Below are 18,602 nucleotides of genomic sequence, written 5' to 3'. Positions count from 1 at the left end.
ATGATGATGATGATTCCCTGTGCAAATTAGGAGCAAATCATTTGCCCCTGAGAAAATCAAGTTAGCAAAGTATTTCATTCAATTCCATTAATATTTATAAAGTGCCCATGCTTTGTAAGAAAAACACTGTGGTATTCAAGAGAAATCCCTGTTCTTTCTAAAAAAAAAAATGCCCAAGGTTGAATTAAGCAGTCTTTATATTAGAATCTTAGCTGTGTGAACACCCTGTCACCTGAGAAGTTCACTGGTAAGTTCAAGTGAGTTTATGGTAAAAAGGGCATCATGCAAGAGTCCCGTGTTGCCCTTTTTTGCATACCTTTCAGTATGGTAGTTTGAAAATAGTAGTGGCTGGGCTCGTGGTAACTAATTCAGGAGCCAGGCTGGACACCAGCACATGCTTAACTCTGCATTAAGTGCAGTGCGAGGTCGTAGACACAGGGTAGATGTATATGGCTCCTCTGCATCTGTGACTCACACTGATAAGAAACATGCCAATTGCCATCCCTTCCTGTCTTTAGCCATCTTAGTCACTGCTAGGGAAACAGTGTTAATTTTAGTGTTACTGATTGATGTTCAAAAGGAGATTTCCTTTATTGCCATTATCAGATATTTTGTATCTGGGGCAGCCAGCACATAGTTCTGGACTTGGAGTCAGGGAGACCTGATTTCAAATTTGGCAGCAGATGTTTACTAGCTGTGTAACCCTGTTTAAGTCACTTAGCCGCTGTTTACTTCCGTTTCTTCATTTGTAAAATGAGGATTATAACAGCACCTGCCTCACAGGGTTGTTGTGAGAATTAAATGAGGTAATTATTGCAAAGCTCTTAACACAGTATCTGGCATGTAGTAAGCTCTCTACGTATGTGCTCATTATCATCATCATCATTATATTATCTCTCAGTCGTCTCAAAAATTCTATGATTTTAAAATCTTGATATTTATAATTATGGCATTATTTTTCAGTACATCAGCGGGTCAACAAGCATTTATTAGATGTCTGCTGTATACCAGATTATGATTATTATATTATTATTGTTATTAATAAGCCATTGAATCTACTAGTATTGTATAGGCATTGCAAAGATGTCTAAGGCATACGTTGTGTGAAGACTAATATTGATAGACTTAACCCTTCTCAGCAATACAAGGATCTAAGACATCTCCAAAGGCCTCATGATGGAAAATGCTATTCACATCCAAAGAAAGAACTATAGAGTTTGAATGCAGATCGAAGCATACTATTTGCTATTTTTTTTCTTCTGTTGTGTTTTATTTCCTCTTTCTGGTGGTTCCTCCTATTGGTTGTAATTCTTACTTACAACATCACTAGTATGAAAATATGTTTAATAGGAATATATATGTATAGCCTATATTAGATTGCGTGCCATCTTGGGGAGGGAGATAAGGAGGGGGAGAAAAATATAGAAAAAAAAAATTAACTCTCAAAAAAAAAAAAAGATGTCTAAGGCATAATCCCTGCTCTAAATTAGCTTGGGTGGGAGATATTTTTGATGAGAATCTTGAGATATTATTTGTGTTGTACTTTCCTTTTCCTATTACTGATTATTAACCAGTAGTCTTCAGGTGCATATATTTGGAGGAAAACACACTTGTTTCTTCTAACTTGGATCTTAAAAATAATACTTAGATAAGAATGCAGGCTCAAAGCAACGTGATTCAAGGAGGAATGATAGGGAACTTCATCAACATCTACCAGCAGGAGGGAACAAGAGGACTTTGGAAGGCAAGTATTTAAATCATATTATATATGGTGATAATGATGCTGATGAAAGTCAACAGTGGCTTAGTGAGGGGAGAGCCAGCCTCAGGGCCAGGAAGACTTTGGGCTCATGTCTATCCCTCTCACAACTCTAGGTGCTTCTCTAAGAGGGTAAAAGGTAGAGAAGGTTCTGACTTGTACTAGGAGAGGAAGTTTCTTCACCAGGTAGCTCCCTATCCCGGTAAAATCACAGGTCTGATTCCTGTTCTTCTCTCTATCCCTGCTACTACTACTAATAATAATAGTAACCCTCATTTCTATATCCCTTAAGGTTAAAAAGTGCTTTCATTATGATAGCACTATGCCATTTATAGATTTTCTTTTGTTCCCGCCCCCCCCCCCCAATTTTCAGTACTGTATCTTAACCTGAGCAAGTGTTAGAAAAGGAAGATTAGCTGTTAAACTCTTTCCTTCCTATACTGATCTCTTCTTTCTTAATTTCCCCATTTGTAAAGTGGAGCTATAACAAGGAGTGACTGATTTGTAATTTGAAAGCATTTTGTGAATAATTGACTTAAATAGTTACTAAGTAATAATGAATAATTCCTGTGTGGGTTGAATGCGCATGTTTCTCTTTACTTATGAATAACTTATGATTGTCACAGTAAATTAGGCCCATTCCAAGGTAGGCCTAGTTTTGTACTGATATCCCACATTTAGGTTTTCCCATTTTTGGAGGCTGCTTCTTGGCTCTCTAATGATGGCTGTGTTATTTGGTGAGTTTCAGTGTAGGCTTTACCTCTTGGAAGTTTAGTTTGTGTTTACTTGTCTCTTCTTGGGAAAAAGATACCAACATTCTTTAGTTTGTATATAATACCATTTACAAAATTACACAGCATATTGGATAAGATAAACTTCCTGTTTATTTTTTATTCAGGGGGTGTCCCTTACTGCCCAGAGAGCTGCCATTGTTGTTGGAGTGGAATTACCAGTCTATGATATCACCAAGAAGCATCTCATCCTATCTGGCCTGATGGGAGATACTGTTTATACACACTTTCTGTATGTCCGTCCAATGTCTTTTAAAAAATATTTTGTGTGTTTGGGGATTAAATTGAGATTTAACGCATCCTTTTTTGTTTGTTTGTTTGTTTAATTCCCAGGGAACAGACTAGTGATTTCAGAGATGTAGAAAGTGCCTCTCTCACTTTGTAACTTAGAATCTTAATTGCCTGAGGGCATTGAGAGGTTAAGTGACTTGCCTAAGGTCACACAGCCAGGATAGAAGTAAGACTTGAATCCAGGTCTTCATGGCATTGAAGCTAGCTCTGTATCCACTGCCTCTCAATACACAGTTATGGAAATTTAATTTGGTTACACATATAAGGAAGTTGTTAAAGATATACATACAAAAATGTTTAAAAAAGCAATTTTAAGAGTTTTCAAATTACTAAGGCATATACTATCAGTTCATCTTATTAAAAAATAAAGTTTTAATTGATATCAGTATAATGAAAAGGGAAATCACACATTTATAAGAACTTCCAGATGTCAGCAGCCTGTTTACTGTATGTTTCTTTTAAATTTCTTCAGTTTTCGACAAGATGTTGAGGTTTGCTTTCAAAACCAAGCCTTTCGATCTCCGTGACTAAAGTGACTGACAATTAGAACATAACAAAGGACTGACAATCAGAAAATGACAAAAGACTGACAATCAGAAAATGACAAAGGACTGACAATTAGAAAATTACAAAGGACTGACAATTAGAAAGTACTTCATGACTAGCTGTAAAAGCAGAAGCATCAGGAACTGAGACTTTTAATCCTTTTGGTGCTGCTTCTTTGTGGGATGTACAACAGACAACACAAAGGCAGTTGGAGCATGATCCATCAGTTCTGAACAGAATTTTCCTTGTTATAAAGATCTGCATCTATATCAGAAAAAAAAAAAACCAAGCCTTTCTAATTTCTTAGAATGTAAAAAAAAGTGTGCCCTGAGCTAACTGCAGCATTTAAGACTTTCAACAGATGATTAGATTTTGTTTTTAATGGAAAAGATTATGGTATTTGTTAGGAAAGAGAAAGAACAGTAAACTCAGTGAAGAAAAATCAAGATATAGACATCATGACGAGTAGCTCTGCATGGATGCAGTAGAAGAGGACCCATTCCTGATGTCTGCAGGGTTATTTTACCTCAGAAGGTCAGATTCATGCAGGGGCTACACAAGGAGGCAGCTAGCTTGTATGAAGTGAAGGCAAATACTTGCTGTTCATTACTAAGACTGAACTTTGTCGGTTTCATAACGTCTGAGCGGTGTGTGAGAACCTCCGAGTAGACTCAGAGAAAGAAAGTGAAATGATTTTAAAATCAGAGAAGTGGTATCTTGGTGGTAGAAGATTGAGATGCTTTATGTTGTTACCAAGGTGTAACTGTCAGTAAAACGCTGTCAGCTCTATATCTGCTAACTGTTTGACATCTCTTTTATGGGTTTCACTTTGTCATTTATAACTTTTCTTTTGTTTGTTTTTTTTGTTGTTTTTTCCCCAAAATTTTTAGTGCTGTATCTTAACCTGAGCAAGTATGAGAAAAGATAGAGTAGCTGTTAAAATGATTCCTTCCCATATTGATCTCTTCAATATGTTTCTTATCAGTTATGATTGGACCATCACGACATAAAAACTAGGGGGCTGTGGAATCTTCTCTAAAGGGCAGCTTTCCTTTTAAGAAAAGTTACATTTGAGCTGTAGCTTGACATGGTATATTGGCCTGGGAGTCAGAAGGCTGTAGGTCTGACTTTTGCTGTATGACCGTGGACAAGTCATTTAACCTCTACAAGGTTTGGTTTTCTCATCTGTAAAATAGTGATGATATCTGTAGTGTCGACCTCACAGTATTGTTATGAGGCTCAAATATGATATCATTTGTAAAGCACCCTGTGAATCTTATTTTATTTTATTTTATTTTTAAATTTTTGTTTTTTTGGATAGGGTTAAGTGACTTGCCCAGGGTCACACAGTTAGTAAGTGTTATATTTCTGAGGCCAGATTTGAACTCAGGTCTTCCTGAATCCAGGACCGGTGCTATATCCACTATGCCACACTGTGAATTTTAAAGAAATATTCTATGTCCAGAGATCTGCCCTTGGAGTCAGGAAGATCTGGATTGCAGTCCTTTCTCTGACTTCTATTGGCTGTGTAACTGTGCAGAGATCCACTTAACCTCTCAGCGTACAAGGCAAGTCTCTATGACCATAATTTACAGAGAAGGTACCAACCTGAATTGGTAGATAAAATTTTCTCATCTAGGGTGAGAAACCTATGCCAATGAAATCCTTGGCCCAGGCCCAGTTCCTGTGCAGGTTAATTATTATTAACAACATAGGCATCTATTCCCCCATAACTGAGCTGATGGCATTGATTTGGAAATGGTTGGGTGAATAAGTGAGGCCAAAGTTGCCTCCTAGGAATCCATGATTCTTTTGAAAATAACTTTTTGTTGATTTCTTGTTTTTAGATTATTTACATTTCCCACCCCATCCTTCCCTTCATCTTCTCCCAGAGAAACATCCCTTATGGTAAAGAATTTTTAAAAAGGAAGAAAAACAGTTCAGCAAAACTAACCAAAATATTCAGGGTAGTCTGATGTTATGCGCAGTATTCCACCCCTATAGTCCTCCAACTCTGAAGAGAATTGGAGGGAGTTATTTTCTCATAGTTATTTTTTTGAGCCAATTTTGGTCATTATAATTTCACAGCATTCCATTTCTCTTGCTCTATTGTTTTTATCCTTTCCATTTACGTTGTTGTAGTCATTATACATATTGCTTTCCTGGTTCTGCTTCCCTTACTTTGCATCGGTTTATATGTCTTCCATGCTTCTCTGTATTCATCACGTTCATCTTTTCTTATATTATAGTAATGTTCTATTACAGTCTTATACCATAGTTTATTTATCCATTCCCCAACTGATGGCATCTACTTTGTTACTAGTTTTTAGATTTTACAAAAATAGTGTTACAAATATTTTGGTATATATGGAGACTTTCTTGTCAATGACCTCCATGCATGTTTGCCTGCCTACATGTGGAATCTTTGGGTCAAAGAGTATTGACATGTAGCCACTTTATATGCATAATTCCAAATTGCTTTTCCAAATGGTTGTACTAATTCACAGCTCCACCAAAAATGTATTAGTGTTGCCTGTCGTTTTATAACCTCTCCATCATTGACCATTGTTATCTTTTGTCTTTGCTAATTTGCTAGGTATGAGGTGAATCCTGAAAGTTGTTTTGATTTCAGTTTTTCTCATTATTAGTGATTAGGAGTATTCTGTCATATAGTTGTTAATAATTTACAATTCTTTTGAGAACTGTTTGTTAATATACTTAGAATTCTTACCTCCTCCTGGGGAATGGATTTTGGTCTTACTTCTGTGATTCTCTTTCATTACTAGTGAGTCTTTTGAATTTCTGTCTGATACTCAAAGCTAATGCTATAATTCTTGATGATGAAGCAGTTATGGAACCTGAATGGACATGGGCCTGATAAGTCATAGCCTGACCATTACCCAGGGGTGGGGACCTTGCAGCCTTGAGGTCACAGACTCCCCACCCCGTACACCTTTGCTCCCTCTACAGACATCTAATATAATGAAGGAAGGGCTTATTACCTGATATTTGATGGCAGTGTTTAGTTCAAGTAACAAAAATTGTCTGTCTTTCTTACTAGATCAAGCTTCACCTGTGGTTTGGCTGGAGCTCTCGCTTCAAATCCTATTGATGTTGTGAGAACACGTATGATGAATCAGAGAACCTTACGAGATGGTACACATTCTGGTTACAAAAGCACCATGGATTGCTTGTTACAGGTAAGGATGAATTTCTAGGGATAAATTTGGAAGATATGTGTTTATCCCTATCTTTGTGTGTGTGTGTGTGTGTGTGAGTGTGTTTAGTATTGAGAATTCCTCTCTAGTACATTTACTTTCACTTCACTTTCTGAAAGACTTATTTCTGAGGTAAATTAAAGTCAAGGCACACTTTAGGTGAGCATCTGCTGAAAATTACAGTTCATGAGCCCCCCACTGATAATTCTTTTGTTGGATCAACTCGAATATGTGTCTGTTAAAAGAAAAGAGTTCTGCCAGTAAAATCAAACTAAGTAGAGTAATATTTAAAAGATCTAAGCTAATAGAGTTCACAAGGTTTTATTCACTATAGCCAACTTGTCCAAATTTGGAATCTATAAAAGTGACAGGAAAGCAAAGTTTATTTTCTTTCTATCCCTGCCCTGCTATGGAATGACTTTATACGAACAGAGTAGAATCCTTTTGTGCCTGGAGAGTTGGACAGAATTTCTTTGGAAGGTAGACTCTAAGTAGTTCATTTTTATTTTAATCCTTGGATTAATGCTTTGTTCCTACATTCCTGAGACAGGTTTAAAAAAGTATGAAGTTACGTAGAAGAGAGCAGGTTTTCCTCATTCATGACTATTTTTTGGTTAGCCTATGAAAATAGCAGTGCTTTGTAAGACTGTCTTGTTCTTCTAGCCTAAAGCCTCAGATAGCTCAACAGGGAAATTAATCAACCAATCAGTCAAAAAATAAATAATATTTATTTATATTATTATATTATATCATAATAATATAATGTAATATATTATATAATTATATAAATAAATTAAATAAAAGATTATGAATTTGACTCAAACCAAGTTTCTTGGGACCTACTGTGAATATAACACTGTGCTGTGGGATAGATCATTAGTTTTACATCAATCCATGCAATAAGGACTGGATTTTTCCTAAATGGATGGGTCTCTTAAAAAAAATCTTCCTAGAAACAGTTTTCTTTTCACAATAAATAAATAGGATATGCCAGCAATTGATAATGCTTTTGACCACTTCACAATTCAAATAATATCTCTTTCTTCCCCAACAGACATGGAAGAATGAAGGATTTTTTGCTTTGTATAAAGGATTTTGGCCAAATTGGTTGAGGCTTGGTCCTTGGAATATTATTGTATCCTTTCCTGTTTCATTGAATCTGAAAAAATATAATTATAAGAATGCTATTTTTGAAATTGTAATGGTCGTGTTGCTATGAGTAATAGTCTTGGCACTCAGGGCTCGTTCTCCACTGTGATTCTAAAGAACAGAGGTATTATTTGTTAATTGTATTCTTTGGGAGTTACCATTAGGCTATGATCCACTGCATTTTCATACATAAAATACTGGTTTTGTGTCTCTTTTTTCTTTTTTTGGAGAAATTTTAAAATGTTCTCTCCAAAGATTTTGTTCTTTTGAGACATGAGTACAGGGAAAAATGAAATAATTTTTAATACTAGACTTTGAATTTACACCAAACTTATAGAAAACTCGAGTAAGCCTGAAGATGGGGTCATGGAAAGAATACCAGATTGGAAATCAGAAGACCTAGCTTTGAATTTGACTTTCTTCCATTTACTACTTGTGTGATCTTGGGCAACTCATTTTATTTATCTAGTAAAATGTGGTGTAGAGTAAATGGTCTCTGAGCTCCCTTCTGGCTCTGAATCTATGCCTTTAATTTTTCACCCATCCCACTCACATATAATATGCTACTTTTTCCCTTTGTCAGAAGCTCAGAACTCCTGTTTTCACACAGCTAATAATTCAATTCTGTGGCTTACTTAACTAGTTAGGCTAATTTTGTCAAACATGAAGCATGACTGATATTTCTTCATTGAACTGATAGATTACCAGACTGATTTTACCTAAATAAAAGGAGTCTGTTAGATACAACCTAGTAAGAGAGGTTTGCCTGAAATTAACATGCTTAAGAATTCACCCATTGGCACTATTTCCCATACAAATCTAAGGAGTTCAATTCATCAAGCATTTATTAAGGAACTACTATGTGCCAGGCACTGAAACCAAAAGATCACAGAAAAAAGTGATTGAACCTACTGCATTACATTTCATTGTGTATTTTCAGCTCTTAGAAGTGAGTGAATTTACGCTGAAACCCACACAACTTACAATTAGTCTGGTTTGTTTATTTTGATAAATTTAGTAGGAGGAGATTTCATGAATTTAAAAGTTCCTATTTTGGCACTAGAAGGGTATTGGGTTCTTGACTTTAGTTCATGTTGCAATCATCACTTCATTGTTGCTATTTTAAAATATAGTAGGAGTGATTTTTAAAACCTCTTTGCTTACGATTGTAAGAAACATTTGTATTAGAGCCCTTTTTTAAAAAGATGAATAACATGTGTAAGTTCTTTAAGAGGTTTGGAATTTCCATCTCAGGTAGTGTGAAACCCGGGTGTATCAATGGATAGTGTATTAATGGAGTTAGTGATGATGCCACATGACAGCCTAATTTTAGCTAATATGTTTTAGACATTGAGAATGTTATATAGCTGACATTCATGTTTTCACAGAAGGGAGAAAATAATTGAATGCCTCCTACCTAGGACTGAATCCAGACAAAATTGTAGAGTAGGAAAACAATTTTGTGTTCTATTCTTCTCTCTTTACCCCAGCCCTTTTCTTCCACAGTGCCCGTTCCAGCAGCCTGAGCCTCTCCCCCTTATGCTGCCTCTCCTCCCTCCAGGGTTTTCAGATGCCAAATTCTCCTTCTCTGAAACTCCCTCATCCTGTATCTCATTACTCAGAATGTAACATGTCTGTTAACTAATCTCATAAGCTAATTGGCACTAATGTGATGTTGAGAAAAGCCAGGTGCCCGCTTCCAGGTACCATATGGTATAACTGGAGCTCTTTGGAATTGCTTCCGACGCAAGTAGGGGTAGGGGGTGGCACCAAGGCAGGCCTATGGAAGAGAGATTTTTGAAAAAGGGAGCATTTTTGGTGTCTCTCAGGCCACAGCATTTACCCTGGACTTCAACTCTCTCTATATCTAGGACTAGTATACTGGTAGGTACAATCTGATTAATTAGCATGTTCGCTTTCATGGATTGGGTTTCTATATTGGAATCAAAATGGAGTTATTTTTGGCCTTAACTGATTATTACAGTTCTTTGTGACATATGAACAATTAAAAAAATTGGACTTGTGACAGCTAACAGATGGCCTCAGACATCGCTATGGCAAGGATGCTATTTTCAGCAACAGTAATGCTTTCTGCTTTTCATTGCTTGACTCATCACAAATTTTGAGATGCAGGCAACAGATCAAAAATGTCACTGCAAGAGTGTTCATTTAGATCCCTCAGATGCACCTCACCAATTACCAGGAAGTACAAAGTTAGCGGTCAGAACGTCTCTTCTTACTATTTAAGTGTTCTTAGATGTCAAATGCATAAAGGACAGATCTTGGCTGCTATCTTGAAGCACTATGTAGGGGAAAACGGAGAACTAAGATCGAATTTCTTCTGCGACAAGATGACTGTGATATAGTTCAGCTTTTAGCTGGCAATATCTTACACAATGATAGGGGACAGGGGATGGACCTGTGATTTCATTGGTATAGGTAGCCCCCGGCCAAGAGACTTTGGTCTACTGAAGCAGGTCAGCAACTGCTTTGCAGCTTAGAGAATTGATTTGGAGCAGTTACTTGCCCAGGGTCACACAGCCAGAATGTCAAAGGAACCCCGATCTTCCTGTTTTCCAGGTGGGCTCTCTGTACACTACTCCATACTGTCTGTCATGCAGCTGCATCTTATATAGGGAATATTGAAGTGCTGTGATGCAGAAGCCATCACTAGCTTCTTAGTGGAGTCCCTAAAAGCTTGGTTCCTGGACTCCTGGTGACTTTGGCTTGGCATCATTGGAAGAGAGAACCCTGCAAGGAGTTCTGAAGCATTCAGGACTGGTTCTGCATGGTCAACTTGAGAATAATCAGTGGAAACATTGTATAGGGAGTTCACACCTGAAATGTTGGGGGGTTTTTGTGGTTGTTTTTAAGATTGATTTTTAGCCGGATGTCTTTTAACTTCACATTCACAGTGAATGCAATGCTTTGAGGACTTGATCTATGTGGCAAAGTATTACCAAGCGTTGTCATTTGTACCCACTATTGTAGCTTCAAAGAAAGTTGCCTCAAAAGGGAGTTAGTTACTTCACTATTTGAAGGGGTGCTGGATTGAGCATCCAGAAACCCACACTCTGTATAGGCCTTTGTCACGAGTTTGCTGTTTAACTTTTTAGGAAAAGCCTAAAAACCTTTGGGTTCTTCAATTTCCTGATCTCTAAAATGGGGATGGAGTGACCTACTGATGTATTGAATGTCAAATGACATCATCCAATCTCTACCCCTTTAAAGCCTTGTGTTGGGGGAGGTGACAATGTTTCTTGTCTCTCTAGGCAGTTACTGTACGGACTTGTTACATTTCAAGAGATGAGCTATGCCACATAGGGTGCTTTCCCTGGTGGTTTAACCTAGTCATTGTTTCTCAGTACTTTCTTCCAGCAGGCCAAAAGGAATATATTGAGTTAGCTGTTTTGTTGCTGAAGATTTTAGATTTTATGAAGCAGAATTTGATTACCAAAAATAGAAACTAAACCAGGATGACAAAAAAAAATCCCAAAGCACTCATGTTAGGTGCCAAAAGCTAAGATAAATTATAAGTTTCTCTGGTGATTTCTCTCCAGGTGGCAGTATAGGATCACTCAGCTGAGCCCATCTAAACCTTAGACCACTTGTTAATATTACCAAACCCCATCTCCAAATACTGTATTTTATTACTTTACCAGACATTCCACCAATAGTCTATAGTTAAATCAAAAGACCGATTTCTTTTAAATTCAAAGGACTTTCTTTTTACCTGATTAATCACTCAGTGATGTTTTCTTTTTTGGATTGCACAAGACACTTTATTTTTTTTTCTTAGAAAGTGTATATAGTTTCCAAAACATTATAGGCAAGTTCATTTATGAAGACCAATTATAAAATGATGTCGTTTTGATCATTCTATGTATTTATCCATTTTTCTATTTTCATACTAAAGTTCATGCTATAATGTAATACTGAAGGGGTTGGGTTAACTGAGTTCTAAGGCCTTTCTACTCTAAAATTAAGTGGTTTAGATAAATTTTTTTTAAAAAGCCTCATTTTATAACACATTAAAAACGTTTTAAAAGATTTCTTAAGGGCTTAGTTATTCAGTATTATGAAGTACTTGATTTGACTAGTTTTAGGCCTTAGAATGATTAATGATCATTTTAGAAGATTCTAGACAGAGTGGCTGAGGAACTGGGAGAATCCATCCTCCCTCTTGTATGTTTTAAGGGCACAGCTAAAGTCTTCTCCTACCCCCTACTTTTGGGTATGATTTTGGAGTATGAAAAAAGGAATTTTATGGTTTTAAAGTTGTCTTCCCTGTAACTTCTGTAACCAAATTGTTAAAAAATGTTTTCTGTTTGCACATGGATTCGTTTAGCCTTTGCTGTTAAAAGTTGCCAGTCACTGTTAAGAGAACTGTTTCCTCTTTATATTTATTTGTAAGTTTGAATTACAGAGCTTTATATAAAATTGTCATTTTCATAAACTTTTCTGCTTCTAGCTTTTTATTTAAATATTGTCAAGTTGTTCAGATATAAACCTTTTGTTTAATAAACTAGACTAATGCGAAAAAATGCAAAATTCTTTGTGATCTTTTCAAATAACTATTTAAATGAAGAAAAAACTCTAGAATCTAGAAAAATGCAGTAAAGTGAAGGTCTACAAAAGTAGATATGGGCATTCCTTTCTGCCCCTCTCCCCCCCAAAAAAAGTTTTGGAGTCAACTTTTTTCAATGAACAAAAATTTTCTCTCCTTCCCGCCTTGGAATCATGGTTGTTTACTGGGCAGATGAAAGTTTCTAAGTCTGTCAAAGTTGCTTGTTTTTATAGTGTTGTTGCTAGTATATAAATTGTTCTCCTTGTGCTGTTCACTTCATTCAGCATCATGTGATGTTTAAAAAATTTGAGAGACATAATTTCTGGATAATTAATTGTGAGGGACTGTCTGATGTTGGCAACTACCAGGTGGGCATTGTGGCAAGATTGGGGTAGAATCTGGGTATTTGGAAGTCGAGGCAGGGGCTGTGGTAGGCGGAGTCATGGTGAACTGGGATGGGCTGGGTATGGAGAAGCCCTGAGGCAGTGGGCAGTGCTATGTGAGATAAGCTGGGTGCAAGGAAGTAGCCGGAGCATGTGCTCCTGAGGCAAGGGGCGGTGCCACGTGGGAGTGGGACGGCAGAGAACGAGTTCCCTTTGCTTAGTCCCCTCCCTATATGCAACATCAACCCCATACGCCTCCTTCCTGTGACCTTCCTGACTTCCTGGGTCCCTTTGTGTAGCACTGACCCCAGACGCCTCCTTCCTGTGTCCTTCCTGACTTCCTAGGTCACGTACTCTGTCTATGCACTAATCCCAGACGCCTCCTTCCTGTATCCGGTCCTAGCCTCCTGCGTCACTCCCTCTTCCTTGGTGTGCTAAACTCAGACAGCCCCTTCCGGTATCTGACCCTACAATCATTGGCTAGTAAGCGGGCTGGGGAGGAAGGGCTAAGTAGGTACTTAAGGAACGAGCGTGGTCAGATCATGCACTCTCTCTGCACCTGCTCTGGCCTTCCTGCTTGGCCTTGCTGTGATGGTTGCTGTGATGGCTTGCTGTGATGGCCTCTGAATAAAACTCTGGTGTTGGCGCCTCCTGATGGCTCGTCTCTGTGTGTTTATCCGGTTGAGGACCGAAGACTGATGAGTGAGTATGACTCTGGCAGCCTGCTCCTTATAGGAGGAGTGTTCGGCGCGGCCGGCATAAGGTCGGCGCAGCCGGTACAATTAATCATTTTATTAATAACACTGTCTTATTATTAATAAAATGGGGCAGTGACACTCTCCAATGCCAAAGGCCCCTCATGGAGCCCACTCAATGCTTATAAGCCCTTGGAAGGGTGGGTGTTTGTGAGGGTGGCGATAGAGGCTGATTGGTTAACAAGTAATGAGAGAGAATAAATATTATAATGAAAGGTGTACCTATTCTAATGAGGGGCTGGGGACTTGTTTATTTACTTCCAAACCATCCCCAGCCTTGGGCAATTTAATCAAAAAATTTATCCCCACCCAAACCTGAGTAGGACACTGAGAAGGGCAGGAATTCACCTAGATAAGATGGTCTAGGTGGGGTAAATTTTTAGCAGAGGTCAGTAACGTCCTTCAAAGGCTGAGCTTACAACAAGAAAATAGGATAGGGGAAAGAGTGTGGAAGAAGAAACAGAAAACTTGGGACAAATATATATAATCAAGCAAAATAAATTCCTATATTAGCCATGTCCAAAGAAAAAAAGTCATATTCTGCCTCCTTAGTCCATTACTTCTCTGTTCTCCATTAGGATGACAGGAGATGGACAGCATACTTCATCACTGAAGCTTTAGGATCATGGTTGGTCATTACGTCGATGGGATCAACTTTTAAAAGTCATAGAGCATAGGGGCAGCTAGATGTTGCAGTGAATAGAGAATCAGCCCTGGGATCAGACCTGAGTTCAAATGTGACCTCAGACACTTGACACTAACTGTAATTGCATCACCAAAAGAAAAAAGTAAAATAAAATAAAAGTCATAGAGCAGGAGATAGTTGATGGAGGTGCCTAGAGGAGAGCTTCAGCTGTTGCCTCAAGACAATCATGCAGCTCAGCAGTGAGCAAGGAATTTTGGCCCGAATGTCAGTATCCTGCAGCAACACTGGCATTAACAAGACGGTGTCAGTGCCCTCAATTGACAGCTTGGCCTGTTTAATCCTGCTGCTGCCAACTGGTTACTGGGGTCGTCATCCTGCCACGAACAAGACAGATCCAGTTCTTGTTGGCAGAGTCATCAGTGGCTGGAGAACACCTTGCCGGGCTGCACGGCCAGCAGATTTAATAATGGCATACATGGAAGCATTTTGCCAGTGTTTCTTCTTAGTACTCAGACAACACACTTTTAAGCTGGCAGAGCTTAAAAGAACTTACTGGAATTGTACTGCTAGTTCTAAGAGATGAATGAAATGAGATGTGTGTGTATTTTGCATCATAGAAAGATCGGTGATGACAGGTGGCCACTGGTGAGATCGCAAATGCTCCAGAATGGTAAAAAAAAAATTCCCCTTCTACTGCTTCAGCTGGTCAGTGTATTTGGCTCCAAACCCAGCATACTTTTTATTTTTTAAAGCTGGCAGCTGGAAAAGCACAACTAATTGGGAGTAAAGTTTAGGCAGTTTACAAGGAGGCCAATTTTACAGAAAATTTTATCAGCAACAGCAGCTGGTGAGTTGGTGTGTGAACCTCTTCAGTGATCCTGACCCTAAGTTCACACTTGAGAATACATAAGATCATAATTTTAGAATTGGAAGGAACCTTAAAGTCCATCTAGTCCTTTTTACAGATAAAGAAAACTGAGGCCCTGAGAGATTAAGTGATTTGTTCAAAGGTATACAGTAACGTGACTGACAAGAGTACCAGGTCTTAGGACTCCAAATTTAGTTCTCTTTTCTCTGTATCCCAGCTGCTAGTAACTATAGTTACAGGAACTGTCCAAGAGAACCACCTTGACCAGGATCCTGCCCTTTATGAGTTTACAATTTGTGCTGTCAACTAATTTTAACATATCAACTAATCTCTCATGAAATAAGAATCTGCTTTGAGAGTGTGCATCAGGTGATGCATAGCTTTGCAATACACTTTCGTACATTAGGAAAACAGCAACCTTTAGTTCAAGAAATGTATAATTTAGGGGGGAGTTGGGCAATGGGAGTTAAGTGACTTGCCCAGGGTCACACAGCTAGTAAGTATTACGTATCCCAGGTCGGATTTGAACTCAGGTCCTCCTGATTCCAGGGCCCGTGCTTTATCCACTGCGCCACCTAACTGCCCCCAAGGAATGTATTTTCAACAGTAGATTTGAAAACAAATTTATTTGGTGCTTAGAGACTCTTCTTGGTAATATGTGGGTATATATTTTTAATACATTTATACATAAATATATAAATAGAAGCCATTGCCTGACCTGTCTCTCAAGGATAAGAGCTTAACTTGTAGGCATTTGTTAGATTTACTTTAACAAACAAAAATTTTAAAAAGTTTTGGAAAAATTCCAAAGAACCTTATAAAGAAAGACAGAAATCTTGTCTGTGGAGAGTCTTCAAAATCAGTGACAATTTAAGTCCCGGATGACAGGTGTAACGGGTTTTTTCTTTCCAGCGGGTTGAAAAGTACATTCCAAAATCTTTCCCCTTTTATAGTCAGGCCACAAGATAAGCCTATTGCCTTGTGGTCTGTTTAGAAATCGTCTACCCTTAGAAATTGGGGTAGTAAAAATACTCTCCTATTATCCAACAAATACATGCCTGGGGTAGGAGAGATATTCACAACATCCTTGTAGACTTTATTAAAAGTCCTTCATCTAGCAATGCCAAGTTTCTCTAAGAACTGATTTGTTACTCCTGCCACTATTCTTGTTTGTAAGTGGCAAATATCTTTGTTTTGCAGGTAGAAAAACCCAAAGCACAGAGAAGCTAAAAGACTTTTTCTCCAGGTCACAAAGGAAACAGATGAGTTGAGAATCCCTTATTAACTGATGATCCTTTAGGATAGGATGCAGGTTCATTTAAAAAATATGGATATAGATTTAGATAGATAGACAGACAAACAGGTAGATAGCCAGGTAGTTAGGTAGATACCAAGGGGTGGGTTGAGGGTGTCCTCTCTTATCTCTTCAGTTGAGTCCAGAATCAGTTTCATTTTTTTAAGTGATCTGATAAGTCTTTTATTAGCTTAGCAGTATTCAAACTGGTGGTCCTAGGTAGAGATATCTTCTGTTTCCTATGTCATCAGTTATTGCAAGTATCTCTTGACATCTCTTGGTAGCTATGTGGCGCAGTGGGTAGGGCATCAGATCTAGGGTCAAGGAGACCTTCCTTCCTTTCTTCCTTTTCTCCTTCCTTCCTTCCCTCCTTCCCTCCTTCCTGACACTGGACTGGACTGCCCTGCCTCACTTAAATCCAATTCATTTGAAAGTCATAACATCACGTGGTCCTCTTCAAGAACAAAGGACAAAAACCGGCTCTCAGATAACCTTAGTCAGCCCCAGTTTCCTCAACTGTAAAATGGGGATAATAACAACACCAGTCTTGAGGGGTTATTGAGAGGATCAAATGAGAATATTTATAGAGCTTCGTATAGTGCCTGGCACCTAGTAGATGCAAAAGAATTCTTATTTCCTCCCTACTCTCCCCCACCCTGAACCATCCCGTATAGCAAATAGTACTTTTTAGGGAGGGAAAAAAAGTCAGCACAACTGATTAAAACATTGAAAAAAAATCTAAAAATGTGTAATATAAAACATCCGTGGACCTCCCACCTCCACCAAGGTGTGGGTTGAGGGTGTCCTCTCCTATCTCTTCAATTGAGTCTAGAATCAGTTTCATTTTTTAAGTGATCGGATAAATGTCTTTCGTTAGCTTAGCAGTGTTCAAACTGGTGGCCCTAGAATAGCCCAAATGTGCTCATTGATATGACTGAGAGCGGTATCTGGAATCTTTGGGCTTAATTAAAATAGCTAGCATTTATGTAACAGTTTAAGATTTATAAAGCACTTTACATAAAATAGATATTTTTATTATCCCCATCTTAACAAATGATAAAACTGAGGCCCAGAGAGGTTAATTGACTTGCTGAGGGTCACCTAGTATGTGCGTGAGCTAGGATTTGAACCGTGCCCTCCTGATTCCTTGTTTAGCATTCTGGTACCTCTCACTTTGACAGGTTTATGAGATATTTCCAGAGTCACCTGAGATGAGCCAGAAGGTAAATATTCCGTGGATAAAGTATCAGACCAAGTCTGACCCTGGTTCATCTGTTTCATATTTGAACAATTCCATACTTCCCTTTCTAAATCACTCCTTTTAGTTAAACATTGCTGTTGTTCAGTCATTTTTCAGTCATGTCCCATTCTTCGTGACCCCATTTGGGATTTTCTTGGCAAAGATACTGGAGTGGGTTGCCATTTCCTTCTCCAGCTTATTTTACAGATGAGGAAACTGAGGCAAACAGATTTGAGTGACTTGCCCAGGGTCACACAGCTAGGAAATATCTGAGGCCAGGTTTGAACTCAGGAAGATGAATTTTCCTCACTCTAGACCTGATACTCTATCCACTATGCCACCTAGCTGCCCCAAATAGAGATACAGTGGCATTTAATGAGTGACCACCTGCAGCTAGCAAAGGAGTGTTGAACCCTCATTAGAAGCTTTGTGTTCTGATGAAAGGGACTCTTGGACTCTTTCCTATACTCACAGGATATGTGAGATGATCTGTAATTTACATGGCGTTCTTGGATGGGTTTTGTAGCTTATTAAGAAAAGGTAAAACTATTACCTTTTTATTTCCAGTTTGAGCCTCCCTAAGTTTTTTGAAAGAATAGATCACCTGGTGGGAACCATTAGTTTCCTGCTATAACTATTGGCTTATGGCAGCACTGGCTTTACTTAGATGTCTACCAGACATGAAAGTTTTCCCCTTTGCTCAGCCAGCCTCTTGCCTTGCTGCCTGGCCTTAATCATCGACAAGGAACAAAATTCTCTAACTCTTACTACTTGCCCTTCCCTTGGGCCTTTCTAAAGGACTTTTCCCTAAATTTTCCCATATCAGCAAATAGTACAAAGCTGCAGGATGGACATGGCTCAGATTGTTTATGGCCTAGATGGACATGGCATTTTTATAATGCTAACATTAAGAATTGCCACTGGAACCCAGGGCTAGGTCATGGTACCCACTCTCTGCTCCAGTAAGGGGCCCCTCTGCTGTGGATCTGCACTTATACACCAGAAGAGGTTAAGTCATGGAGGAGCCAGACCATCTAGAAGAAAGGTCAGCCTACTTTTCTTACATTCTTTGTCTCATTACATCTCTCACCCTAT

General features: G+C 38.5%; 1 protein-coding gene across 8 annotated transcripts in view; it reads left to right on the top strand.

Annotated features, from left to right (window-relative positions):
* Positions 1–12,274, top strand: part of SLC25A30 (solute carrier family 25 member 30) — a 98,165-nt gene extending 85,891 nt beyond the window's left edge. For 7 of the 8 annotated variants that reach the window (XM_027873631.1, XM_027873634.1, XM_027873632.1 and 4 more), the window contains 5 exons: positions 1,649–1,744; positions 2,658–2,782; positions 6,449–6,587; positions 7,660–7,740; positions 9,739–12,274. In XM_027873631.1, coding sequence (XP_027729432.1) covers positions 1,649–1,744; positions 2,658–2,782; positions 6,449–6,587; positions 7,660–7,740; positions 9,739–9,780 — 483 coding nt within the window. In that variant the 3' untranslated portion in view covers positions 9,781–12,274. The remainder of the gene's footprint in view (positions 1–1,648; positions 1,745–2,657; positions 2,783–6,448; positions 6,588–7,659; positions 7,741–9,738) is intronic. The other variant, XM_027873635.1, reaches the window with a different exon arrangement.
* Positions 12,275–18,602: the final 6,328 nt, after the last annotated feature.

The sequence above is a fragment of the Vombatus ursinus genome, unplaced genomic scaffold, assembly GCF_900497805.2.
Source record: "Vombatus ursinus unplaced genomic scaffold, bare-nosed wombat genome assembly UNPS02014802.1, whole genome shotgun sequence".
Taxonomy (NCBI): Eukaryota; Metazoa; Chordata; class Mammalia; order Diprotodontia; family Vombatidae; genus Vombatus; species Vombatus ursinus.
This window is presented reverse-complemented; position numbering and strand designations above follow the sequence as displayed.